This window comes from Trifolium pratense, linkage group LG7 (assembly GCF_020283565.1).
Source record: "Trifolium pratense cultivar HEN17-A07 linkage group LG7, ARS_RC_1.1, whole genome shotgun sequence".
NCBI classification, from domain to species: Eukaryota; Viridiplantae; Streptophyta; class Magnoliopsida; order Fabales; family Fabaceae; genus Trifolium; species Trifolium pratense.
Window position 1 is genome coordinate 338,535 of NC_060065.1, and position 26,302 is coordinate 364,836.

A 26,302-nucleotide genomic window follows, 5' to 3' on the forward strand; every position below is an offset into this window, starting at 1 on the left:
TACAAATTAGCTAAGAAATATCAACAACAAAAGGAAGGAAAAGGCGACAAGCAAACAAAGAATATGAGTCAGCAACAAATGGGCGACATAGAACAACATCGAGGCATAATAATTGCCAAGTGACTTCATTCAAAAGCACTTCGCCTTCTTGAAGCCTCGTGCTTGGGGGGCTGTGTACCGGGCCATGGACCAGGGTGTGATTTGTTAAGGCCCAATACGAAAAAGCCCAATGGGAGCATCTAAAGGAGAAGTGTGAAAACAACCATGAAAAACACATGATAAGCGTGATCCACCATGACTTGGAAAGGAAGGAAGAAACTTGGAGAAGAAGGAAGAAGCTTGGAGAAGAAGGAAGAAGCTTGGAGAAGAAGGAAAGTAACCGCCCACTACCCATGAATTCCTCTCCAAGCAAGGCGGTTATCAAGCAACAAGAGGGAGATGTTTTGCCTATAAATAGGATCTTCTTCAAGAGAACAAGAGAACTTTTCACTGATTCTACATAGACTCACTCTCATCATGAGAAACCACCATATTTTCATTCTTGTAAAGAGATTCAATTTCTTCTCCGACATACTTGTATCAGTTATCAATCTTGAATAATACAAACCCCTATGTTCTGATCGAATTCTGACGGATAAAACTCCCAGGGTTGTTGGGATTGAACTGAGTGTAATCACACCATTTGATCAATAATACAAACCCCCTTGTTTTTCACCAGAACAGACATCATCGACGAAAATGTTGGCGCAAATCACCAGAAAAAGGTGTAATTAATTGGCGTCAAAGAGGTTGTGTTGTGTTTCACGTGTGTGTGTGATGTGAAATGTCATGCTAATGTTCATGTGCATATTTATGTGTTTTCTTCCCCAAGTAATCCTAATCTTAACCCTAATCATTCGAATTAAAATGCTAAAAATGTTTTCAGAATATTTTTTTTATCTACTAAACCAAATATTTTTGTATGTAACACAAATTCAAATTACCCCATGTTATTTATTACTTCTCCCACATTTTTTATCTACAAAACAAAATGTTTTTGTATTAAACTCAAATTCAATTTTTTTTTATTTTATTAAATTCAAATTATTATGTTTATTCAAAAACAGTCATTTTTGAATTTGCGGGACTGAACCCAAACAAACAAAAAAACTCGTAGGGACTAAAACCAAAAAATACTATATTTGCAGGGATTAATATAAACAGGAATGACAAGGAAGCGGTAAAATCAATACTCTTAAAAACTACATTCATAATTATCATAAAGTAAAAAAAAAATGAAGATAATTTCAGTAGAGAACATAGAAGATTACCACCAATTAATGTTGAATCCAAAAACTAGAGCTCGTGTAGATGGAGCATCTAAAGCATAATTAAGTCACCCGATCTAACATATTGTTGATGCCAACATTATCTAAATATAAGCAATGAAGCTTTCAAAATCACTCATGCATGTGCATTCCGGTAATCAAATTGTACTAATGATCGATGTAAATCTCCTGCAAGGTATATGAAAATCAAACATAAACATTAATTACAATTACAATTCTAAATAACATGTGGAATAGAATCGATGAGTTGAATTTTCAATTTGGGGATCCGAATCAGCGAATGATGACGGGACTTACTTACTTGCGAGATTGAGAATGGAATGACATAGAAGGATAGGATCGGAGTTCAATTTCGCCAGTTGAAAAATGGTGATTCATCTGCATTCGCTTGTTGATGTCCTGTTTCGATTCTTCTTCTTCTTTTTCGTTTCTTCTTTATTGACTTTTTTTGGTTTACTTTTCGACTTGAACTTTCTAATTATTATATGACCAATGGTAATACATAACTATTATTATATGACTTCAAAATTAATCTATTGAATACATCTAATATTTTATAAATATCGACAATATAAAACTATTATAAGAAGAATTGAACATGTGGCGATTATTTATACAAGAAAGCGAAATAAACAAACCAAAACAAAGATGAAGAGAGACAAGTTTGGACGGCATATACAAAGTGGACCAATACATGAATTCACAATTGTGACTCACCACCAATAATGACTAGTACATCCAACTAACATAACATCATCCATCCCCACATTGTAAATCACATCTTAGTAAGTAATAAGGATCTCAATATAATCGATCATCATTGAATAAAACAAACACTAAAGTAGTCCTAATAATTCTACATTTCAACCAACCGCTAATTGCCACAATAATTTATAACAAAATTATTAGTATTTTTTGATAAAACAGTCTTTTAAATTAAAATATTATTATTAGTAACAACAAATCTGATGGAGTTTGATTGAGCCTTCTTTTTAAGTTAAACAGCAAAGTCCAGCTACAACAAGAAAAAGCAGAACATATATAGAAGAAGAAGAAGAAGAAGAAGAAGAAGAAGAAGAAGAAGAAGAAGAAGAAGAAGAAGAAGAAGAAGAAGAAAGACAATCTTTTTGTTTTGTGTGAAAGTGAAGATGGGTTCTCATGTCTCAAAACAAGTTGAAAGAAGAAAAACAATCCACACCGAGAAGAAAATTCTATCCGATCTTAAAACCTCAGGAGAAGACTACCCTGGTTCTGAATACCGTCCTTCTGATAGAAAAAACTGGATGAATGATCTCAACCCAGATAAAGTTCACATCAATCAAATTGTATGGCCAGGAACACATGATTCTGCAACTAACAAGATTGGAGTCCCACTCATCACTCGCCCTTTTGCTCAATGTCAATCTTTGTCCATCTATCAACAACTTGCAAGAGGTACACGTCTCATTGACATTCGTGTACAACAAGACCGACGTGTGTGTCATGGAATTCTTCTTACTTACAACATCGATGTTGTCATCAACGATGTTAAAAAGTTTCTGTCGGAAACAAACTCTGAGATTATTATTCTTGAGATTAGAACAGAGTTTGGTCACGATGATCCACCTGAATTTGATAAGTACTTGGAGGAACAATTAGGTGAGTTTTTGATTCATCAAGATGATCATGTTTTTGGTAAAACTATTGCAGAGTTGTTACCTAAGAGGATTATATGTGTTTGGAAGCCCAGAAAATCGGCACATCCAAAAGCAGGGAGTTCTCTATGGAGTGAAGGGTTTTTGAAGGATAATTGGATTAACACGGATCTGCCATCAACCAAATTTGATGGTAATTTGAAGCATTTGAGTGAACAACCACCAGTTACGTCGAGGAAATACTTTTATAGGGTGGAGAATACGGTTACTCCGGTGGCTGATAATCCTGTTTTGTGTGTTAAACCTGTTACTAGACGTATTCATGGATATGCTAGGCTATTCATTGCTCAGTGTTTTGCTAAGGGATATGCAGATAGGATTCAGGTATTTTCAACTGATTTTATTGATGAGGATTTTGTTGATGCATGTGTTGGACTCACTTATGCAAGGGTTGAAGGAAAAGTCTGAATTCATTCATTCATTCTGCTACATGTTTGTTCTTTTATTGTTAATAATAATTGTTGGTTGACAATGTTTTGCTGCTACTTTCTTCAATTAATTATTTATTTGTATATCATCATATAGAAATTAGTTGATGCGGTACGAGCAATCTGTGATTTTGTTCTGTTGTTGTATTTTTTTATTTGTTTGTTTTTGTAAATGTGTGGAACTGTGGATTTGATTGTAAATTCCAAACTACACCATGTGCTGTTCTGTTATCTTAAATAAATTCAGAAAAATCTTAGTTGTATTGTACAGGATTTATTCTTTCTTCTTCAGATTGGTACGGTTAGATGAGGAAAGTTCTGCAAACAGATGAGAAAGAGAAAGCCAATATTCCACACCTAAATTCATTTTTTATCTGGATAATATATACCGGAGGAAGTATTCCCAGGGCACAAGTATTTAGCACTTAATTTAGATACACACACAAAAGTCAAAAAAATTAAGGTGACTACTTCTCTACCCTCACATAAATTGAGGGTAGTTGCCCTATGCTGATGTGGCACCAATGAAATTCATCCATGTGTATTTAAGTCAAACATAATTAATTTTTTACCATAAATTATTTTGACTACTTTTATTTTCAATTAATTATATTTTATGTTACTAGTTTTCTTTAATTATATTTTAGACTATGTGTAAATATAATTAGAATTAATTTGATCATTGAATGCTTGTTTCTAAACGTTATATATTGATTCTAAAATATTAATGTTATTAGTAAAAAAAAAAATGTTATAGGCTCGAAAAAATAAATATATATCAATGTTAGTTTAAATAAAAATAATAAGAGAACAAAAACAACAAAGAAAAAAAAACTAATATCTCTAATTTAAATATATAATTCCACTTGTACATTTATTAAATGAAATCAAATAATGCTTCAAAAAAAATCAAATCAAATAATTCATGCTATTCCGGTGTAAATACTCCCTCCGTTTCAAATTACTTGTCGTTTTAGAAAAAAAATTTGTTAGCTATCTAAGTCACTCATGTAAATTCCAAATATTTAGGAGTAGTTGAAACCGTAAAAGATTTATATATTTGGAAAATTAAAGTTTGTTTTTTTAAGTTTTCAAAAAAAAAATGTTTGTTTTTTTAAAAAAATTGGTACATAACATATTAAATTTATTGGAAAGATCAAGTGCGTGGAAAAAAACAAAATAAGCTTATTGGTGAATTAAAATAAAGGTATAATAGGAAATTAAGTGCAAAAATACACTTTCTTAATTAATTTTTTTTCTAAAACGACAAGTAATTTGAAACAGATGGAGTATATAGTATTTATTTTTTCAATCTCTTTAAATCATTGAATAGATTAACGTTGGTTGACATGATGTCTGTAACGCCCTAAACTATTTACGCGCTATTTATCAAACTAAAATAAATAAACGGCAAACATTTAAAGCATCACATTCAATTAAACACATGAAACACGTCTCCATAAATTTATTTCACAAGCAGCGGAATTAGAAACCTGTCCTAATCATCTAAAACATGTACTTCAATATTTATATTTCACCATTATACTTAAAATAGTGTATCATCATAATAACTTAAGTAAGTTTAAGTACCAACATATCCATATCATGATCACATCATTCATGATATGAACAAAACAACATAAGTCTCAACGATAAAAGTCATAACATCAAAATATAACCATTTAGGTAATACAAGCTAGCGAGGTCCTAGACATAGTGGTATATACATCAGAGCACTACTCTAGACTCGAGCTAAACATAAGCAACTGAGATGAAGTAGCATAGCTACACTCCTCACCAAAAAGCTAGATTCGAGCAACAAAGGGCACGCGACTACTCCTGGGATATATGATCCTCAACCTGAGTATCTGGACCCCCAAAGGTCCAGCACAAATACAAAACAGAGGGTTAGATAACATAATCATAATTAGTGACTAGTATATTGAATATCAGACACTAAATAACATAGAACAGTTGAATAAATTCAATTCATACAACTCACATATGTATTAAGAACATATAGACATTCTGAAACATATTCATTTATTAAGTACTCAATAATTTGAGGAATACAAACATCCACAAATAAGGAAATACACAATGATAAGCATTATTTAACAATTAAGAATATCACATAATTCCTAATTGATTCTAATGTCACATAGATATGATGTCACCTAGACATATCTATATGCATGTGGTACCAATTCATCATAATTTTGGATAACTTAATCCGAATGTTTTAAATCATCGTCTCTAAAACAACAGTAAACTAGATCATCCCCTCTAGAATACTCATCAATAGACACAACTTATGAATGCAAGAATGTGCATATATCCATCATATGGTTTTATTTCAACATCAACATAATACATCAATAGACCGCAATTGTGATCGATCAAGCTTCTGTGTGATTGTTTTGCGACAATGGTCCGACCTTTCTTTTAGTTCAGATGAACTATTTAAATTTTTACTTATGATCAATAGTTAAACCCTAAACCCTAAACAAGTTCAAGAGTTAGTTCGTCTTCCTAAAATAGTCGAACCTTTTCATTTTGATCGGATAAATTTCAGGTAGACCGCACTTGTGATCGATCAAGCTTCCGTGTGATTGTTTTCCGACAATGGTTCGACCTTTCTTTTAGTTCGGATGAACTATTTATATTTTTACTTCTGATCAGCTAAACCCTAAACAAGTTTAAGAGTACGTTACTTGATATACCTAGTCTTTATTTCCTTTTATGGAAAGGCAAAACAAATCATTTTTATTTATTACTAGATCATTCCTTACAAAACTCGTGTCTATTGCATATTGTAACCCGAGTAAACTGTGAAATACCCCCTGAAATTTTAAAATTCGTCAAATACCCCATGAAATTTGGAAATTGGCAAATACTCCCTCTGAAATTTTAAAAAGTCAATTAAATTGTCTTCTAGCGTGGACTCTGACTGGTAGTGCAAGGGGGCAATTTGATTGACTTTTTAAAATTTCAGGGGGTATTTGCCTATTTCCAAATTTCATGGGGTATTTGACGGATTTTAAAATTTTAAGGCGGTATTTGACGGTTTACTCAGTGTAACCCATTACTTGGTGCAATTAATTTGATTCATTTGAGTTTTGAATTTTCAATAATATGGTAATAAATATTGAATCATATTCCTTATTAGTCAACAATCATAAATCAAATTCTTCTTAACTCAGTGGCCAATCAAGTGGATCAATTTTCTTGATTACATTCTCCTAATTTTTTGTTTTCTCTAAACTATTTTGTTTTCAATTTTTTCCCGATATGGACAACCAAAGAAAACAAAAACAAAATGACGATGAATAGGAATCACATTCTATGACATAACAGGAAAAAATAAGGAAAAAAAAAAACAGGAAAAAATACGCTAAAAAACATAACATTTAAGAAATTGAAAATCACAAGTTTTAGAATCTTGAAGAAATCCGATAGATCGGTGGCAAAGGCTGCAGTAAAGATTGACATCGGATAACACAAAAGAGGAGGAGCCGTAGAATGCTAACATGACGGTGGTGAAGGCTGCGGCAGAGATTGAAAGGATTAAGAAGAAGAAGAAAGTTTTTTGACGATAAGAAGAAAGTTTTTTTTTTTTTTACGCGAAGAAGAAAGTTGTTTGAGACGTAATACAATTTGAAGAAGAAGCAAACAAATCAGAAGTAATTAGGTCCAAAATATAAATTCATAGAATATAATACATAAAATATAATTAAATGAAAATAAAAGTAGTCTAAATTACTTTATGGTAAAAAATTAATTATGTTTGACTTAAATAAATGTGGATAAATTTCATTGGTGCCACATCATCATAGGGCACCTACCCTCAATTTATGTGAGGGTTAATTAGAAAAAACCAAAAATTAAATAAAAAATAAATTTGTCACATCAATTAATATTATTTAATTTCTTTTCTCTTTAATTTTTTTTTGAATGTTGTGAGTGTCCCTATAAGAAATTTCTCATATACACACAAACTTTTTTTTGGAGATGTTAATTTTTTTTTTGTTACGAGAAAAAAGAAAGAAAAAAGTTACAAGGGATTTTACTTCCTATTAAACTCTACATTCATCATGGGGTGATATAATAAGATCCTAGGTTGCCTAGGCGTGAGTACGGTACCGGTACCTAGTAAGATACTGGTACGAGGTACACTATTTTTAGAAAAACTAATATACGTGTATAAGCATAAATTAATGTACGAGTATGTGTCCGGTACTGATACTTTCTCTCAAATGACGTACTCGTGCATCATAGATAAGATCTCTAGGAGGAACAACGGCGAGTCAGAGCTAGCACCCAATCTAACCAACACATCCGAAAGCACCTTACGGAAACCATGTTCCCAACACAGCTTCAAGTCGTACCATATCGCCATAATCTCAGAAAAAGAATATTATGAATCGCAACGCCTCTATGAAAACCCCAAATAAACTCAGCATCTTTGTTCCGTAACCATGAAGTCCTTAATTTATTTCAAGTTATATGTGTATATTATGGTAAAAAAATTGATAGAAAATGAGATATTACTCTTAAAAATATTGCAACTGCAAACAAAAGAAAATATTGCAGCTGTTTTCAAAACGACAAGTAATTTGAAACAATTTTTTTTATAAAACGACAAGTAATTTGAAACGAAAGGAGTATTAAAATGACAAGGCGCATTCCGGCCAGACAGCGGGGGCGCCTGTCTGTCTTAACTTATGTAAAAAAAATATATAATTTATGTTATAATGAGTTTGTTAATAAACAAATTTTACTACTAAAAAATATACATGTCTTATGATATGTTGAGTTTGTTAATAAAAAATTTTGCTAATAAAAGATTTGATCGAATTGAATTGAATAAAACAAACACTAAAGTCGTCCTATTATAATTTCAAAACATCTATCTAATTCTACAATTTAGCCAACCAAGTTGCCATAATAATTTATAACAAAATTATTTTTATTAATTAACTAGCGGACTGAGAGGGCGCATTCCGGCCATACAGCACGGGTGCCTGTCTGTCTTAATTTATGTAAAAAAAAACTACATGACTTATGTTATGACGAGTTTGTTAATAAAAATGTTTTGCTGTTAAAAAAATATACACGTCTTATGATATAATGAATTTCTTTTTTATTTGGTAAGATTATGATATAATGAATTTGTTAATAAAAAAATTTTACTAATAAAAAATTTGATTGAATTGAATTGAATAAAACAAACACTAAAGTCGTCCTATTATAATTTCAAAACATGGTCTATCTAATTCTACAATTCAGACAACCAAGTTGCCATAATAATTTATAACAAAATTATTATTAGGAAAATGCTAAACGGTGCCCCGCCCGGGGCACTGGTTAAGCATGTTAAAGTAAAAATTATATCTCGAAATATGTGTATTCAATACATTAAAAATATAAAAAGTTGTCTTTTCCATGTTAATTTTATTTTTTATTTTATTTTTTGATATGCTTAACAAGTGTTCCGGAAATACTATTTAGCATGACTCTTATTATTATTAATTAAATAGCGGATAAACAGGGCGCATTCTGGCCTGACAGTGCGGGCGTCTGTTTATCCTAACTTATGTAAAATAAAATACATTAGGATAAGTTTATTAATAAAAAAAATTTACTTGCTGAAAAAATATACATGTCACATGATTGGATAAGCTTTTTAATAAAAAAAATTTGCTAATAAAAAAATTGATTAAATGAATAAAACAAACACTAAAGTCGTCCTATTATAATTTCAAAACATCTATCTAATTCTACAATTTTTTATGGTGAGTTTGGTTGACCTTATTAAAAAGCAAAGTCTAGGCTAGCTACAACAAGAAAAAGCAGAACAAAGAATAAAAAGAAAAGAAGAAAGACAATTTTTTTGTGTGACAGTGAAGATGGGTTCTCATGCCTCAAAACTCCAGACCGAGGAGAAAACTCTAGCCGATCTTAAAACCTCAGGAGAAGACTACCCTGGTTCTGAATACCGTCCTTCTGATAGAAAAAACTGGATGAATGATCTTAACCCACACAAAATTCACATCAATCAAATTGTATGGCCAGGAACACATAATTCTGCAACCAACGAGATTGGAGTCCCACTCATCACTCGCCCTTTTGCTCAATGTCAATATTTGTCTATCTATCAACAACTTGCAATAGGTACACGTGTCATTGACATTCGTGTACAACATGACCGACATGTGTGTCATGGAATTCTTGTTACTTACAACATCGATGTTGTCATTAACGATGTTAAAAAGTTTCTGTCGGAAACAAAGTCTGAGATTATTATTCTTGAGATTAGAACAGAGTTTGGTCACGATGATCCACCTGAATTTGATAAGTACTTGGAGGAACAATTAGGTGAGTTTTTGATTCATCAAGATGATCATGTTTTTGGAAAAACTATTGCTGAATTGTTACCTAAGAGGATTATATGTGTCTGGAAGCCGAGAAACTCGGCACATCCAAAAGTAGGGAGTTCTCTATGGAGTGAAGGGTTTTTGACGGATAATTGGATTAACACGGATCTGCCATCAACCAAATTTGATGGTAATTTGACGCATTTGAGTGAACAACCACCGGTTACGTCGAGGAAATACTTTTATAGGGTGGAGAATACGGTTACTCCGGTGGCTGAAACCCTTGCTTTGTGGGTTGAACCTGTTACGAGACGTATTCATGGATATGCTAGGTTATTCATAGCTCAGTGTTTTGCTAAGGGATATGCAGATAGGATTCAGGTATTTTCAACTGATTTTATTGATGAGAATTTTGTTGATGCGTGTGTTGGACTCACTTATGCAAGGGTTGAAGGAAAAGCCTAAATTCATTATGCTGCCTGCTATATGTTTGTGTTTATTGTTAATTGTTTTGCTGCTATTTTCTTCATTATTTGTTTTGTATATCAAATAGAAATTAGTTGATGCGGTACAAGCAATCTGTGATTTTGTTCTGTTGTTGTATTTTTTTTATTCTTTTGGTTCGTTTTTGTAAATGTGTGGAACATTGGATTTGATTGTAAATTCAAAACTACACCATGTGCTATTCTGTTACCTTAAATTCTGAAAATCTTAGTTCTACACGATTTAATAGAATAGGTTTTACAGAATTTAGATTTTGTTAATGTTGCTCTTTATCAAGGGTCCTCACTTGCTTGTTATTGTTATTTTGTTAATCTTAGTTCTACACTATTGTATCCTTGTCAGACTTTTTCTCGCTCGGTTTTCTTGACAAGATTTTTAACGAGACAGAGACTGAATTTCCTTGATCTTTTGACTTTTGTTTTGGTTTAGTCCTCAAATGTTATATGTAATTTTTTCTTATTTTAATATTATTTTGGGAGTTTATAAAAAAAAAAGATTGGTACGGTTAGATATGGTTTATAAAAAGATTTTTTTAATATTATTTTTTCTGCAAACACATCAGAAAGAGAAAACCAATATTCCACAACTAAACTCTTTTTATTTTCTTTGACAAACTCTTTATTTTTTATTATCTGGATAATGTTAAGCGACAAACTTTTTCTTTGGAGACTATAGGGGACATCAATTTATTTGAAGATATATTTGTATATTTCTAGTAAAAAATATAAAAAGTAAGCATAGTCATAAACTTTACCTATTCATAACTTAAAAATATTTACCCATCTAGGCATGGCAATGGGTGCCCGCGGGTACGGTTTTTACCTTCCCCGTTCCCCATACCCGAATCATTGATAAATACCCGTTCCCCGCCCATTACCCGACGGGGATGAAAAATTGAACCCAATCCCCGTCCCAAATGGGTTCGGGTATACCCAAATGGGTTCGGGTATCCCCGAACCTTGCCCTGCCCTGCTGAACCTTACCCGGACCCAAAATTTTCCCGAACACTGACATACATACAATACAAAAAATTTCAAATAATAAAATACAAACCAAAATTTCAATGCATTAAACATACAAATGAAATGATATTCCAAATTATCAAACCAAAATTATCAAAACCATAAAATAGTACCGGTACAAACCAATATTCCAAAATACCGTCAAAACAACCACATAACCAAGAATGTTCTACATCATTGTTCACTGAAATTGCTAAAAAAACAAATAACTAAGAACCATTGTTCATTAAAAATCCTAACTCAAGTAGATAAATTATATGATATGTGACATTATAAATAAATAAATAGGGGTAATATATTAATTTTATATAAACGGGCGGGTTCGGGGTGGGTACCAATATCTCCGTTTCCCGCCCCATCCCCATGTTTTGAAATCGGGGAAAACCCAAACCCGAACCCAAACCCAGTCAAATTGGTTTTTCCCCGTCAAACTCGGGGTGGGTTCGGGCCGGTACCCACGGGTACAGGTTCTGTTGCCATGCCTATACCCATCAATCAATGATTATAAGTCACAAGTATATTTACATCGATACCCACAATTAAATTGTAATCACATTTTATTTCACATGTTACGCATAAAATATGTTTTCATTGTTGATTTCTAAATACCCCCTAAATTATTAAGGGGTAGTTTAAACAAAACCTAAAAAAAAAAAATTATTCCGTTTGTTATTAGTTTATTAAACTAATTTCCATATTATAAATGTTTTTGGAAATATTTAAATGTTAACCAAATAATTTTTTAGATACCTAAAAAAAATTGATCCTTGTATTTTCGAAAAAAATTACAGTATTTCCATGAATAAATTCAATAAAAACAATCTACTCCTATAACTTATAAGTTACAAAACTAAAAACGTAGTTTTTTTTTTTGTCTTTCTAAAACCAAAATATTTTCTTGAAAATGGGGTTGTTATTATTTAAATTTGAAACTTCTAGTGAAGTTAGGGGGGGTTCATAAATAAATAAAATCAAGTCACAGTGTAATAGTGACATGTCTAGTTTCTTCACCACTACATAGAGAGAAGGTTGAATTTGTGGTCCTGTTGTGATACTCTACAATAATTCTATATTCTCCTAAGAACCCATAAAAGCTATGTGAACCATGCTCATCCGTGACTCCCTCTAGATGACCAGTTTGCCACTCTTGAAGAAGTTTGTCCACCACATCACCTGATGGTAAGTTATTCAAATCATTGTCTGTGAGGCACATTTGGTAGCACCCATATGGATGAAGTGCTGTCCAAAGCATTATCCCATTCACTGAAGGGTGTGAGAACCCTTCCCTCAACACTTGTTCCAAATAAATTGCCTACAAATAAATAAAGAAGTAAGCAATGAGATTCAATTAAGAAGGCAATAATACCATTTAACTACTCAATTTTTTTTGTCTAAGTTGTAGCTAGACTCATACACATTAAATGCGGAGAAATGAAAAATTCTAAGTTCGAATCCAGACTCTTGCACACCAATGTCTCTGCAACTATCAAGTATCAACCGAGTCATCGGAACAATTTAGTTACTCATTTTATTTATAGTTAAAACTTAAAAGAACAATTTAGTGTTGCAAATATACTACCTTTGATTTTGGTATATTTGGGTATATGAAAGAAAGAAGAAAAAAAAATTTCTTTAATCAATTTTTGTTGAACTTGAAATTGCTCTAGCTAGTAATCTCACCTGTGTATCTTGATCAAGTGTGTTGCTTATATCAATCTCAGTAAGCCAAATGGGAAGATCTAGTGTTGCCAATTTGTCTAGGATAGCTCTGATAAGTGGAAGATTTGGTTTTGTGAAATGACCCTCCAATCCAATTCCATCCATAAACACACCATATTTTCTTAGTTCTCTTATCCGTGAGATATAGGCATCAACACTAGAATTTACATCACTACAAGTTTCCACAACATTGAAGTCATTCATAAACAAAGTTGCTAATGGATCGGATTCATGTGCTACCTCAAAGAAATGAAATGTAGCATTGGGTCCAAGCCTTTGTTCATAGAAATCAAAATGAAGCATTTCGTTGCTGACATCCCAATGTATGAACTCTGTTTTGTATTGGTTGATAAGACTTTTAATTCGAGAATTCACAGCCGATTGTAATTGAGTACCGGTAAGGTTAAGAACCCATGCAGGATTGTATTTAGGATCTTCCCAGAATATGTTGTGTCCTCTAGCTATGATTTTGTTGGCTCTAACAAATTGCATCATTTGATCTGAAATTGTGTAGTTGACTTTGCTTTCATGAGGTTCTGTAGCGTACCATTTCAGCTCATTTTCAAAGACGGCAGCATTGAATCGCTTTACAAACCAATTCTGATATGGTATGTTGCCAAGAATGGTCTTTGCTATTGCAGAACCAATAGGGAAGTCTTTTGATATTTGCTCTACGTATACAGAAGCGCCTTGTAATTTCCTTCCATTAGTATCTGATACGTGAATTGTGACTGCGCGCTTTCTTTTCTGTCAAATACACCAGAGAAGCAAAACTAAAATTGAAACCTAAAATAAATGTAAGAGACCAAATGTGTAGTTAAGCCTAAATTATTTTATCTACAATTCTTCTTTTTTATTCTATACTCTATATATCTATGAAGCACAAAAACAAATATGAACATAAAAAAATAAGTACAAGATACACATCCATAGCAATAATAATATTTAGTTAAACTAGTAGTTAGTAGTTACTACTTAGTATAACTAACTTTTATAGCTAATAATTCATGTGCCACGGTGTTAATGTTTGACATGGCATGGTAGTGTCAGTGCTACATTGCTATAACTATATACCACAACTATAAATCCATCAATTCCTTTAATGATTTTCTGATCAAATGAAGATATATAGTTGGAGACTCACAGTGTTGACTATGTATTGTTGATTGATTCCCCATTGCTGCTTAGTAAATGGCTGCAGTGATGGACTTGCTATATCTATATTATGAACAATATATTTGGCATCTGTGTTCTGAAAGAAGATGGTAGATGAATTTGAAGGGTAATTGAGAACAAATCCACCCTTGAGAAAAGACCAACATCCACGGTTGGCCAAAACTGTCCCAATACAGTAATATGTCTCATTTTCTGTTTCAAGACTTGCCCTTATCATTACTGAATCTAAACCTTCAATCCTCAGCCATGCTGTAAAATAATAATAGTATGTAATGTAATTATTTATGTGTAATCAAGCAGTCACGCCATCATATCATATTTCATATATAATAAATAACAAATGCAGTCATGTTTTAACATATGATGATAGTTATTATTAAATTTGTATATAAGATAACAGAGTTCAACATTCCGTTGTAGTCTAGTTGGTTAGGATACTCGGCTCTCACCCGAGAGACCCGGGTTCAAGTCCCGGCAACGGAATAAATTGTTTTTTGTTTAGGTAGGTACGTTTTTGCAACCAAAAGAACAGAGTAGTGTAAACTGTAAAGAACTAAAGATAAAGAACAGAACAGAACTGAACATAAGCGTAATTAATAAGTAGTACCGGAAAAGGAATAGATAGTGTCGTGAGTAAGATTATTATATAGGACAAGTGAGGAAGAAGTGACGCCGTCTCCTGCAATGTTGAAATTGAAAAGTACTCCTCCATTGTAAAGTGGCTTCTCAGGATGCTCTTTGCACTGTAAACAACATTGTCATAGATAGATAAATAAAAGGTAGTAATAATACAACAAGAATTAACTAATGTATGTGATTTTAATTTACCTGAGTGTAAGCAGTAGAGTCATATAGGGGTCCATCTGTAACATTAATTAATCAAATACTACTAATAGTTAATGAATCAATTTAAAATGTGAAAGAAGGAGTGAGTGACTAAGAATTAATTAAGAACGAACCATATAAAGAAGAAACCAAAGAAAGCAGCAGAAGGAAGAAAAATATATGGAATGAAATATGTTGCAGCAGCAGCATCATCTTTGAAATTGGGAATTTGGAGGAGCTAGCTGGTTGCAAAATTGTTTCCAACCGTGAAAGGTGCTACAGCTACTACATACAAACAAACAAATACCCGTGTTAGTAGTGGTCTAGTATAGTAATACTAATAGTAGCATATGAAACAAAAGAATTGTACGTTCCAAAGTTAATTAATAATTACTTGGAGTTGGAGTGGAGAGAGAGGTGATATCATATCACAAGGGAACACCGGACAAGTGATCGATGAAGGAAGGATTCCCGTGCTCTCTACTAACTTCACAACACAATCACATGTGTGATTCTTATTGTTATCTTAATGTACATCTACATACTATAATATAATAATATATTTTAGGTCTCTTCTAGGGTCATCCTAAATATCACTAATACTCTCTCTAATTTTTAACTAAACATTAACTATTTTTTATTTAAAGCAACAAATATCTTCCCTCTATCTAACACCCTTTCTGTACAAAAATAAAATAAAATATATATATGTTATAAACTTACTAAATACATTAATTATTAGTTTTTGTTTATAATAGTGATTTGAAGATAGTAAAATAATATAGGACTAAAGTAGCTACTCATGTATATGGTTGATTAAAGTTGTGTATTGCAGCAGCTTTGCTTATGCTTGAAGTTGAAACTTTCCGAGAATGGTGGTATTGACACTGATGATGAACTCTGAAGTTCCCATCACCACCACCTTATTAGTGATCAATACTACTCCTATAGCTTCCACTTCGAGGGACCATTGAATTGAATACTCATCATCATTGGCTAAACCATGCGAATGGCACGCGCTCTACTTTTTTTTATGTGAATATTAAATATTAATGTTCCATCCTTTGAGTGAGATTCAACAATCACTCTAGCTAGAGTCTATGTATATATGTAGAGAATATATACTTCCCCTTTTTTCTTTTGAAATGAATTTTACATACATACTCCATCTTTTATCTTTGATTTCCAATCTAATTTATAGGTGATTGTAACCCAAATCCAACCTTAATTTCCTCTGAAATTTTCCAATCTTTTATAGGTGATTGCGGCATGAGTTTTTATACATAAAAAATAAAATAAACAAATCTCCACCATCAAATTTAATCTAATAAATTTCTAAACGCACCATTTCCCACTCCCAAATCAACAACAACAACCCATGTACGTCATCAGATTGTTTCGTAGTTAGTTTTAAACTAAAATCATGTCAAAACCATTTTTGTTGTGGAATGGTTTCACATTAGATGTACTTAATCATGCCAAAATCATTTTTACCGTGAAATGGTTTCAGAGGGTTGTAATCCAAAACCTTTTATACAACAAAAAAAAATTAGTTCATCATTAATTCATGTTTGCATGTGTATTTTTATGTTTTAAATTTATAGTTTTCTTTTCGAACATACATATATTTAAGCAGGTAAGTCCCAACATATTATATGGCCTAAAAAGAAACATTAAAATGAGGTCTTTTAAGTTAAAAAAAAAAAAAAAACTATTTTTTCGAGTAAGGAGAAGTATTAAACTAAGGTTTTAATTGATAAAAAATAGTAGATAACAAATAAACTAACTTACGATGGCTAACTTATAAGTTAGCTTTTAGCTTAGAGCGAATGAGCTACGTGATTGGATTTGTAGTGTTTTGTAAAGTTATTGGTTGAACTAACTTATAAATATATAATGACATAAAAAAATATATTTTTAATTAGTATTTAATTTTTTCAAGTAAGATGACAAGAATAAAATTAGAAGAAAAAATATAAACTATAAACATAATAACATAAATATAGCTACTTAAAATAACATTTGAAAAATAAGCTATAAACTCTTTTTAAAAAATGTTTACCAAATAAATATTTTTTAATCATATAAACTTATAAATTATAAGCTCAAAGTTTCACCTTACCTTTAAATTAATAAATTGTACAAAAAAAAACTAACAAATTGTGGATGTCGACAATAAAAACTAATTATGGGTCTCCACACATTTAATTTTACAGCTTATTCATGAAACAAACCAATATTTCAATCTCCCTCCATCTTTTCGTTTGTTCTTCTTCCCTCTTACTCTCTCTTTGAACACCCAAAACACCAAAGGTTGTTTGTCATTTCAAAAATTGCAATGAAACTTCAAGCACTACTACTACTACGAACTAACGTAGACTCGGTTCGGTCATCCCAAAGATATAGATTTTCGGGCAAATTTTAAACTTATAGCTTATGACTTATTTTTCAATCCCTTCATGCTCAAATCAGATATCGAATCCAAGACTTTGATTATGCAGTTCTGTTTTGGACTTTTTTGGTGTAGTCCATTTTCAAGTTAAGCTTCTATAGATATACTTTATGTGATATATAAGTTAAGCTTTATATTGTCTGTTTGGTTTTTTGTTCTTCATCTCTATGTGGATTGAGTTCTTCTTCAAGGACTGAGATGGTGTGTGTTGGGAGTTGAATTGTGCGCACTGAACGACTGTAGACATTCATGGCTCCTCTGGCCTGACTAGACAACTAAGGGCGTATCGTTGACATGACGATTCTTGGATCTAGTTTTCAAAATTTTAGGAGTTTTTTTTTTTTTTTTGTTTTGTTTTGGTGAGAGTTGAGGTAATGTTGTCTGAGAGGTTTCTATGTTGTGGGTCAGATAGCTAGTAATTCATTTGCTATTGTTGTTTCCGTTGTCACAACATGACTTTTGTTGGAAGAAATTGTTGTTTCTCATTTTCTTTCTTCGGCTGCCTGTTAGCTATATAAGTGGCTTGGGTCGAGATCCTAAGATGTCTGAAATCTTTGACATACCTCTCATATAGTCATCTGTGTTGATTATTTTTCAGAATAATGCGTCTTCAAATTTCATGTTGTGGTGCTCATTGTTTGCTTTGGTATGGTTGGTATCTGCTATGAGTGGAATTGTAGCTTAGCATTATGGTTTAATCATTAGTCTGGTATCTTTTTGATTGGTTTATGCTTGACAAGTAGGAGGTGATCGGTTTACTTCAGGATCATGGGGTGACAATGAAATTACGTATTAGGGTCATCTCATTTGTTTTAGCCTTGTGGTAGGGTTGTCCTCCGGTGTTAGCTTCATGTTCTTCTATTGACTTGTTTAAGGCATATCTTATCTTATGCCATTATTATAATAAATCATATGTAAGATATAGTAAGGATGTATGCTTTTAAAATGGGACTAATTACTGTGTCTTAATTGTCTCAGTTGTTGCATATATATTCAAAACCATATATATATCAACACCAAATCTCAATTTGTAGAATACATCAATCAATTATTTATAGAAGAATATATATCATTAAATTAACATTGTAGCATGCATGTTTGGGTTGGATAATTTTATGGTCAACATATATATATATTTTTAATCAAAATCTTTTTAGATAAACGTGTTAAAAACAATAAAATTTTCCAAACATGGTAGGATAAGGCTATAGATAAATTTTGAAGATTAATTGCAAGAAGTGAATTTGCATGAAACATTTCCAGCCCCAGAATTAGCCCTCATGAAGTGTAAAGCAGTGTGGAGGACATCCCTAGTTGAGCCCATCAATGCCAAATTCATGTGTGTGACTACACCAAGTGGATGGTATGAGAATTGGATGCTGTTATATGAGTTAAGAAGTGCAGTGACCCCTTCTCTCAATAGAGTCCTATAAGGATCTCCTCTCCCTTTCAATCCATACCACAAAGTCATATCTGTTCCATATCTCCTTGCCGCAACCATTCCAAAAGCTACTGCTACTTTAGTGTCCCTGTTCACACCTCTCCAATAGCATTCGTATTCGGGCATTGTCCACATCCTATCAAACAATTTACAACATTAATTACTATTATATATTATTCATATATATATAAACTTACTTAGTATTATGCTACAATTAAGGCTTATTAGTATTATGCTAGTTAGTTTAACGGTAATAAACTTACTTTGACGGACAAGCTGAAGCTTGTGCGAAAATCCCTGGTGGCAGTGGTCCTAGTGGAGGTAGTGGTGGAAGTTGTGGCGTTGGGGGTAGAACAAAATGTGGAGGAGGAGGAGGAGGAGAAACGGGTGGTGCCAATATTGGTGGTGGGGATGGATTGGAAGATGCTGAACAGTATTGCATAGGTTGAGGAGGTTGAGCAAGGAGAGGATCCACAGCATACATCTCCATGTCAAACATCCTAAACATGAGTCTAGGATTTTGAGCAGGACCAGCACCTTCACCACAACTCATTGATCCACCTTGTCTATTATTACTTCCCGAAACATGTGCAGAACAACCACCTAAGTCTGGTGCACCATCAAACCTCATTGTATAACTCCCAAACCAATTTGTTGTTTCTTCTCTTGACATTGTTATTTCACCATTGCTGTCACTGCATGACAGAGTTACTTTTGCACCTGTTTGTAGTACCAAAAAATAACAGGGTCTGGTTGGTGCAAGGCATTAACTTTGGTCAATAAAGTCTAAAACATAGGTATATATGAAATTAATAAATAGATTATGACCAAATTAACTGTATTCATTCAACATAACCAGCTGGCCAACTGTCCCAACTCCATTTATTGATCAGAAAATTTGAAAGCTAAGACACACAAAAAAAGGTCACTTACTGAAACAGGAAGCATAAAAAAAATCTTGCACTTTCACCTCACAACATGTGAGTATGGGAAAAAGTATTTGTCCATTTCAAGATACGCAACAACAAAGTGTTTTTCTTTTCAACAGTAAAATTTAGGGGATGTCTATGTGTAGAAGTGTCCCCTATGGTGTAGGATGGATCAATGTTTGAAAATGATGTTTCTAGTAAGTACCGTGAAACATTATACTACTTTATTCATCCCAAAATATAAGATATCTTTGACAAAAACATTCTCTTATCAAAGTTAATTACCCGTCAATTTTTAAGAGTGAGACATGATAATCTTTTATTTCTCTTAATTTAATTAGAAATATTTTTGTGAAAATTTAATTAATGCACCTTAAACTTTGAAAATGCTCGGGACAATAGATTTTTTAAAACATGTCTTGGGACCAAGGTAATATTATTATTTGACTTCATGGTTGAGACGGTGACCCCTACCAAATTCAAAACTCAATTCATTTTCTTATTTTTGTCAAATAAATACCTATCATATAACTTTTTTAGTCATAAACATGTGAATGATTCTACATTTCTACTTAAAAGTGATAATATTGGTTGTCATCGAATTTTAAGTAACAATCTAATGTAGAACACATAGACACTTCTCCACCGTAGTAAATTAGTAATTTCCTAAGCCTAATGTTACACTTAGATGTATATCATAATCTCATAACTTAATGTTTTGGGAACATATAATTCAAATTAGTTGAATAATAGTACCCCTTACTTTTGGTCTAATGAAGAATATGATAATTAGTAATTGCAAGTTCAAATAAAATAAAACCATAATAAACATGAAACAAAAATGATGTTGAAGGCATAGATCTCACCATTAACAGGATAATCAAAAAGGGATCTCTGGCCATCTTTACATTGGTCACAAATGACAGTACCAGTGACCAAGGTATCTGCCTTTGTTCCATCAATGGTGACTGAAAGAATAAGACATGCTGCAAACAAGAGTTTCTTTAGCAACTCCATGAACGTTGGAAGTGTAGTTAGCAAATGCAAAGAACATAAGAAATGGACTGTGATGGTACTGAGTGTGTGATAAGATGTAATGAATGAAGTGTTAAATAAATAGTAGTTGAATGAAATGCAAAAGTGTGGTATAAGAACTAATGAATCCCAAATAGATGCACACTCCTAACTTTCAACTGCCGCTTTTAATGCTAGCTCTGCTCATAATCACTTTTTCATGTGGGAATGAAATTAATAATCCTGAACACTTTGAAAAAATAACATAGATCAATGAAGCACATTTAACATACTAGTAGTTATTTGCATTTAATATACTCTTATAAATTTAAAGAGTCTTAATATAGAAATTCAAAAAATTCAACATGTGCCATATATGCACAAATTCAACATTTAATGATACAAAAATTTTAATACTTGAAAAATTAAAATGCACAAATTCTAAAACATGATTTCTATTTTTGCTTCCTTAACATGTGCCATATATACATATGTTAACATTCTCTATTTTTAAATTTTCTCTCATACTAAATAAGGGCAAAAGTGAAATTAAACATTTAAAACATTTAAAAAATGGTCAAAATTTCTTATAAAAATAATCGGTTTTTTTTTCTCAAAATGTTCCTTATAAAAAAGACGGGAGGGAGTAATCAAATTCCACACTTGCTTGTTTCATGTAAATTAAGAAACTACTATCTCTATTAAGCATCAATTATTCATCGTTATCATAAATGTAAAGTAGTAAAATATAATGTGGAAGTGATATGCACATAATTAAGATGACATTTTTTGTTTATAAATGTGTGTGGCACTTATTGTGGGACAAAAAAAAAACATTTTTACCATATTTAATAATTACCGGTAGTTTGGTTAGTATTTTTCTCTTTTAACCGGATTTGAATCCAGGACTCCAACTTCATTAACCATTAGTTCAAAACATTTGAGCCATACATCCACAATTATTAACTTATTTATAACAAACCTAGTTAAACTAACTTGGATTTAAAATTATAAACATGTTACTCGAATAAAACCGCTTTTTGATAAACATATGTTAGTTGAATCAAACTAGTATAAATTTAGACGAGTTGGTTTGGTTTGAACCAAATTAAAGAAAAGCCCTCAAACTAAACCTTTTGAAATGAATTGGATCAATGAATTAATTTGAGCCAGTAAACACCCCTTATAGTCCCTTACACTTACACAATGACATTTTAATTAATATAGTGTGAAGTGTGTGTGTCCCACACATTTATGATGTCTGTACCAATGCAATCGGAGCAAAACAACCATAAACTAGTAATCTTGAATTAAGCTGAATATGTTAGTGACATGGTGACTCAATGGAATGCAAAGGAGAAATTAAGATAGCCGTCAAGGTAGAGTTGAGAGTATAGAGTAGAGACAGAGCAATTCATTAATGCTAGCTGCTAGCTGGGAAGAAACTCAAACATTTGTGTAATCTGAATTCGGTTCGGATTTAAGAAGAAGCTAACGTCCATTACTTACTTTTCATCAAACAAACATTTTCTCCTTTCCAACCATACATCACATGCCAATCACTTAATGTCACGATTTATTAGGGGTCTGGACAGAGATTTGGGCTAAACCAAACCCAATGTCAAATTCATCGGCCCAATGCCACATCCATTGGCCTCTATATATATGACCTTCACAAACCTAACAAGGTATGCATTGCTCTAACCTCGACCTCCACCTCAAGCTTATACTGACTTGGGTGTCAGAGCATTTTCTGCAGGTACCCCCCTTCGGTGTTGCCGGTCGTCTCCAATGCTCCAATTCGAACCTCCGGCTCGGAGCATCCTTCCACTGATCCACCACAAGTGAGTTCTTTATCTCTACCGATAAAACTTGAGTTCTGTTACGAACAGTGGCGCCATATGTGGAAACCAAGCTTCCCAGTTTTTTCCTGCTTAAAAACCAAAAGCTTCCTTCATCAACCAACAACAACGCGACCAATGGATGACATCAACAACCAAATACCGGAGCAAACGGCGGAGAACAACAGTCAATACCTCCAACTGGATGGACTTCCGACCTCCGTTACCGGAGATAGCCATGATCAAAGCATGGACTACGAACCCTACATCCCTGAGGAGCCACAGATCCCGACAGCTGCACCGCTGCCTGCGACTGGAGCAATGCCTCTTCCTTAGGGAGCTCCTATGCAAGATATAATGGTTGCGCTGGTCAACACAATCAACCGCCAGTCGGACATGATCTTGCAGCAGAACCAGAAATTTGAAGAGCATAACATAAGGCTCGAGTCTAAAAGTCGGCGAATTGACGCAATTGCGGAATCGCGGGTCACAACACATTCCCAGAATCGTCGTCCCCGTCGATCTCTCACTCCGGTAAGAAGCCAAAGTTTCTCAAGATCAAAAACACCACCTCCTCGAAGAAGGCGAGCAAGCCCAAGGGGAAATGAGGAAATTCATCGAAACTCTCCTCCTCGCGAGGAAAGGCGGGCAAGGCAATCGCCGAGGAGGCACTCCCCAAGAAGGGCCTCTCCCCCACGACATCAGCGACGAAGCTCGCCAGTTGGGGGATAAAGTCACCAAGGACCCCTCTCCAGAAGAATTAGAGAGCTCCCACTACCTGCTGGATTGGAAAAACCACCGGTAATGGACACATATGATGGTTCCTCAGACCCTGACGAGCACATCGAAAATTTGGAAGCTCTCCTCGAGTACAGGAATGTACGAGGATCTATCAAGTGTAAGTTGTTCCCAACCACTCCAAGGAAAGGAGCAATGACTTGGTACAAAAGCTTACCACCAGGATCTATCGACTCTTGGTCAAAACTTTGCGCTCGCTTCAAAGCGCACTTCACTCCTTCTCGACGTCATCCAAAGACGGAGGCAACGCTCGAAGCAATCATACAGGGTGAAACTGAGTCATTAAGGTCTTACCTAGAGCGTTTCACCAAAGCTGCTGTCGAGGTGAAAATTGAAGAAATGATTAAGCTATACTTGTTGGATAGAGGGCTTCGTCGAGATAGCGATTTCGCCAAAGTTGTAGGCATCGAGGAGCCACGAACCCTCGACGCTTTATTTGAAAAGGCTCAGAAATACATTTCCTACGAAGTAAAGCAAGTGGCCATCGACCTCAGAAGGCCTAAAGGTCATGAGAAATCAAAAAGCTATGAAAAAGATGAAGCTGGAACCTCGCGAAGAGGAAATGAAAGGAGAAAAGAGGATAAGATCAAAGATTCTAAACCTCCACGAGGCAAGTTCACCGGATATACTCTATTGAACGCTCCTAGAGAGAAAATCCTCGCCGAAGTCGTTGCTGCAGACTTCAAGAAAGCTGGGATCCATTTCCCAAAGCAGTTGCCCGCCAAAGCGCATACCGACAAAACAAAATTTTGTCGCTATCACAAAAGTCATGGGCTTGTGACTGAAGATTGTGTCCATCTAAAGGACGCAATCGAAATCTTAATTCAGAAAAGATACGCCCGAAAATACGTCCAAGATGGCGAGCAAGTCCAATAGAGGGAACCACGAGAAGTTGCTATGGTTATAGATGCTCCCGAGGGGGATGATCGGACGACTATTCCAGCTGTGTACGCCATATCCACGCCAGAAATCCTTCTCCCATCTCCAAATTCCGATGAAGAGGCGCTGATGAGGCATTTCAACGCCCACATGAACGGCTCATGGGAAAATTTCCCAAAGGCCATGGTGATCACTAGTGGAGGAATCAGCAAAAACACAGTAGGATCGGTGAAGAGGAAATTTGAGGAGCTGGAAAGCATTTGCTCGGTGAATCCCATCACCGTGTCAAAGCCCAAAGAAGGCTCTATTCCGCTAGCATTTTACAAAGAGGAGGTACTACGGGGCTCCCCCAATTACCAAATACCTCTGCTAGTAAGGGCACGCATGGTGACTTCGATGTCCATCGAATTCTCGTGGATCAAGGAAGCTCGTGTGATGTCATGTACTTAGGCCTGTTCAAGATTCTCCAGCTGTCAGAAAAAAATTTGATGACCTGACCTTTAAGGGTTCAACGAATTTACTACTAAGCCATGGGGTTACATGGATCTGATCGTTACCTTCGGCGAAGAAAAGGCAATGAAGTCTGTGAAAGTACAATTCATGGTCGTCGATTGCCCATCTCTGTGCAACTGCATCATCGGCAGAACTACATTAGCCGAGCTCTATGCAGTGTCATCCACTATCCACCTGAAGATCAAATACTACACTCAGGACGATTAGGTTACCACTATCAACGGGGACATAGCTGCAGCGAGGAGATATTTTGCAGTGCAATATTGCAGCGAGTATACATCAAAGTCGTAGAGGAAATTTGAAAAGGAACGGTTAATAAGATGAAGATGGAGAATGTTGTGAATTCGGATTGAATCACACCAATACCTTGATGTGTGTGGAGCAAATGGATTAAAGCAATCAACAAGCGAGAATGACAATAAAAACAATAACGAAAGATAAACCGCGAAAACGTAAAGAACACGAGATATTGTTTACCCAGTTCGGTTATAACAACCTAGTCTGGGGGAGAGAGACTCTCCGTTCCACTATCAATGAAAAGCTTGATTACAAAGATTTAATACAAGAGTTGCAAGAATTTAGCCTTGATCCTAAATTCTACCCTTTTCCCGAATCTCTCCCTGTGACCAAGAGATTCAATCAATAAGTGTTTACAAGGTGATGAATCAATCCCCAACCCTAGAGTATGTCCAAGAGAAGTTCTCTAATAAACCCTAGTCTTTTGTTGGCTTTAGAAACCCTAAAATCACCTTTAAAAAGTCAGAAAACGCATAACATATATATAGGCCCGCAGGCACTACGCCTGGGCGCAGCCTCCCACGCCTGAGCGTGAGCAGGCAGTGTTCAGCCCAGTTTTTCACGCCTGGGCGCCAGCTCCCACGCCTGAGCGTGAGCAGGCAGAATCTACCAAAACATGATTTTCTGATTTTTACATTATTTCAAGGCAATATTCAACAGAGAATAATCCTTTGTTATTCCAAAGAACTTAAAATTTTGAAACCTCGTATGGAAATTTCACTTTCCAATCCTCAAGTTACGGAGAAGCTAGCTTCGATGCTGCCGAATACACGGAGGGATGCAATTCGGTTGTTAAAATTGTTCTTGGATGAAACTAGGGAAGATCTCTTTTTTATAAACTATATCTTGGTTTATTTATTTTTATGCATATTTATACGATAGTAATTTTTTTATTGCACTGATATTTTGTATATTGTCTTATACTTTCATACGATATATTATCTGTTGGATATGCCTTGAAATCTCAGTTACAAGAAGTCAGAAAAATCTTTGTTGAATCTTTTTGCATCTTTGATGTTTTGAAGATTTTTTGGGAAAAAAATATATTTTCTTGGAAGATACTTT

At 34.0% G+C, this 26,302-nt stretch overlaps 5 protein-coding genes and 1 non-coding gene across 8 annotated transcripts; 4 read left to right on the forward strand and 2 right to left on the reverse strand.

The window, feature by feature from the left end:
* The first annotated feature begins 2,190 nt into the window (after positions 1-2,190).
* LOC123897155 lies at positions 2,191-3,723 on the forward strand. 3 transcript variants are annotated; one of them, XM_045947679.1, is made up of 2 exons: positions 2,191-2,371; positions 2,423-3,723. In XM_045947679.1, exon 2 carries the CDS (start codon positions 2,477-2,479, stop codon positions 3,428-3,430), a length of 954 nt encoding a protein of 317 aa, XP_045803635.1. In that variant the 5' UTR covers positions 2,191-2,371; positions 2,423-2,476; the 3' UTR covers positions 3,431-3,723. The 3 variants fall into 3 exon arrangements, with proteins under 3 accessions (XP_045803635.1, XP_045803633.1, XP_045803634.1); XM_045947677.1 differs by having other exon boundaries at positions 2,192-2,371; positions 2,414-3,723; XM_045947678.1 differs by having other exon boundaries at positions 2,192-2,371; positions 2,420-3,723.
* A 5,501-nt stretch (positions 3,724-9,224) lies between these two features.
* LOC123897156 lies at positions 9,225-10,520 on the forward strand. Its single transcript, XM_045947680.1, has one exon. It carries the CDS (start codon positions 9,360-9,362, stop codon positions 10,290-10,292), a length of 933 nt encoding a protein of 310 aa, XP_045803636.1. The 5' UTR covers positions 9,225-9,359; the 3' UTR covers positions 10,293-10,520.
* Positions 10,521-12,218: 1,698 nt separating this feature from the next.
* On the reverse strand, positions 12,219-15,461 carry LOC123897157 (endo-1,4-beta-xylanase 5). The gene is made up of 6 exons (XM_045947681.1): positions 15,208-15,461; positions 15,077-15,111; positions 14,856-14,991; positions 14,217-14,497; positions 13,034-13,819; positions 12,219-12,665 (listed from the first exon to the last, which is right to left on the reverse strand). Exons 1-6 carry the CDS (start codon positions 15,284-15,286, stop codon positions 12,330-12,332), a joined length of 1,653 nt encoding a protein of 550 aa, XP_045803637.1. The 5' UTR covers positions 15,287-15,461; the 3' UTR covers positions 12,219-12,329.
* TRNAE-CUC lies at positions 14,659-14,731 on the forward strand. Its single transcript has one exon. It is a non-coding gene; the product is annotated as a tRNA-Glu (tRNA).
* A 3,272-nt stretch (positions 15,462-18,733) lies between the features above and the next one.
* Positions 18,734-21,117, reverse strand: LOC123897158. Its single transcript, XM_045947682.1, has 3 exons — positions 20,762-21,117; positions 19,230-19,686; positions 18,734-19,102 (listed from the first exon to the last, which is right to left on the reverse strand). Exons 1-3 carry the CDS (start codon positions 20,910-20,912, stop codon positions 18,751-18,753), a joined length of 960 nt encoding a protein of 319 aa, XP_045803638.1. The 5' UTR covers positions 20,913-21,117; the 3' UTR covers positions 18,734-18,750.
* A 2,437-nt stretch (positions 21,118-23,554) lies between these two features.
* Positions 23,555-24,424, forward strand: LOC123899629. Its single transcript, XM_045950803.1, has one exon. The coding sequence runs from the start codon at positions 23,555-23,557 to the stop codon at positions 24,422-24,424; it is 870 nt and encodes a 289-aa protein (XP_045806759.1).
* The last annotated feature ends 1,878 nt before the right edge of the window (positions 24,425-26,302 follow it).

Coding starts and splice junctions, on each gene's coding strand:
- LOC123897156 (XM_045947680.1), top strand. CDS start 9,360: ATGGGTTCTCATGCCTCAAAACTCCAGACCGAGGAGAAAACTCTAGCC.
- LOC123897158 (XM_045947682.1), bottom strand. CDS start 20,912: ATGGAGTTGCTAAAGAAACTCTTGTTTGCAGCATGTCTTATTCTTTCA. Junction 19,687..20,761: donor TTTTGATTATCCTGTTAATG/GTGAGATCTATG, acceptor TACTACAAACAG/GTGCAAAAGTAACTCTGTCA. Junction 19,103..19,229: donor GCTTCAGCTTGTCCGTCAAA/GTAAGTTTATTA, acceptor ATTGTTTGATAG/GATGTGGACAATGCCCGAAT.
- LOC123897155 (XM_045947679.1), top strand. CDS start 2,477: ATGGGTTCTCATGTCTCAAAACAAGTTGAAAGAAGAAAAACAATCCAC.
- LOC123897157 (XM_045947681.1), bottom strand. CDS start 15,286: ATGATGCTGCTGCTGCAACATATTTCATTCCATATATTTTTCTTCCTT. Junction 14,992..15,076: donor ACTCTACTGCTTACACTCAG/GTAAATTAAAAT, acceptor TGTTGTTTACAG/TGCAAAGAGCATCCTGAGAA. Junction 14,498..14,855: donor CACTATCTATTCCTTTTCCG/GTACTACTTATT, acceptor ATTATTTTACAG/CATGGCTGAGGATTGAAGGT.
- LOC123899629 (XM_045950803.1), top strand. CDS start 23,555: ATGGACACATATGATGGTTCCTCAGACCCTGACGAGCACATCGAAAAT.